Here is a 1,073-nt window from a genome sequence, read left to right as displayed (position 1 = left end):
CTCATGATTATGGCCTTTGACAGATATGTGGCCATCTGCAATCCCCTGCGTTACGCTGCCATAATGACCAACACAATGGTGATCAAGCTGACAGTTTCTGCCTGGGGAGTGGCCTTTGTTCTGGTCGGGATTCTGCTCGGTCTGACCGTAAGACTGAACCGATGCAGGAGTATGATCATGAATCCTTACTGTGACAACGCCTCCCTGTTCAAACTCTCCTGTGAGAGTGTGTATATCAATAATGTGTATGGCCTCACTTTCACTGTAGTCCTGTTTACAGCATCTATTGGCAGCATAGTTCTCACCTATACTAAGATTACTGTCGTCTGTCTGACCAGTAAAAACAAGACTCTGAACAGTAAAGCTTTGAAGACCTGCAGCACTCATCTGGTTGTGTATCTGATCATGGTGTTTAGTGGAATGTCACTCATTGCTCTGCATCGCTTCCCAGAGTACGCAGACTACAGAAAACTCTCCAGTATATTGTTTCATATCATCCCTGGCAGCCTAAACCCCATTATTTATGGTATGCAGTCCAAAGAGGTACGAAAATTCTTATCAAAATTGTTTGAGCCCAAGAAAATTTTGCCATAACAACAAACTTTCATTTTTACATTTAACTACAGAGATAACATTATATGTGAACTTACAGTGGCCTAATTTATTCCATGTCCATATGTTTGTCGACTGCTTGGTAATAACACGGTCATAATACCAACCAATACTGTTGTTATGCAATTCAAATTATAAGCAATTGATTTCCAAAACTGTCATTATTACAAAGAGATTCCATTTTTCACAACCCAAAATATTTCATGTTGTGAAATGTTGTGCTGAAAATAACCACGTCACACTCTCGTTAAGTGTCCATTGAAAATACATAATAAAAGCAAAATTGTGGTGAATACATTTTATTATGAACAACCGTGCTTTTACTGTCAAGTCAGATTTCTGTTAGAGGAACGTCCTGTTCATGATTTTCAATGAGCCAGTTGATGGTGAAGAACTTGAAAACATTTAGCGCGTAAGTACACTGTATAGCCTTTGTCCATCATAACTTATTTGATGGCATG

At 39.1% G+C, this 1,073-nt stretch overlaps 1 protein-coding gene across 1 annotated transcript in view; it reads left to right on the top strand.

Annotated features, from left to right (window-relative positions):
• Positions 1 to 817, top strand: part of LOC111652523 (olfactory receptor 52P1-like) — a 3,461-nt gene extending 2,644 nt beyond the window's left edge. The window contains exon 3 of the mRNA XM_023402806.2: positions 1 to 817. This exon is cut by the window's left edge and continues 4 nt beyond it. Within this exon, the coding sequence (XP_023258574.2) occupies positions 1 to 594 (594 nt within the window). The 3' untranslated portion in view covers positions 595 to 817.
• The last annotated feature ends 256 nt before the right edge of the window (positions 818 to 1,073 follow it).

The sequence above is a fragment of the Seriola lalandi genome, unplaced genomic scaffold, assembly GCF_002814215.2.
Source record: "Seriola lalandi dorsalis isolate HSWRI2012SDOR001 ecotype SW California unplaced genomic scaffold, Sedor1 jcf7180002054014, whole genome shotgun sequence".
Classification (NCBI taxonomy): domain Eukaryota; kingdom Metazoa; phylum Chordata; class Actinopteri; order Carangiformes; family Carangidae; genus Seriola; species Seriola lalandi.
The sequence above is the reverse complement of the archived record's forward strand: the minus strand, read 5'-3'. Positions and strand labels throughout refer to the sequence as shown.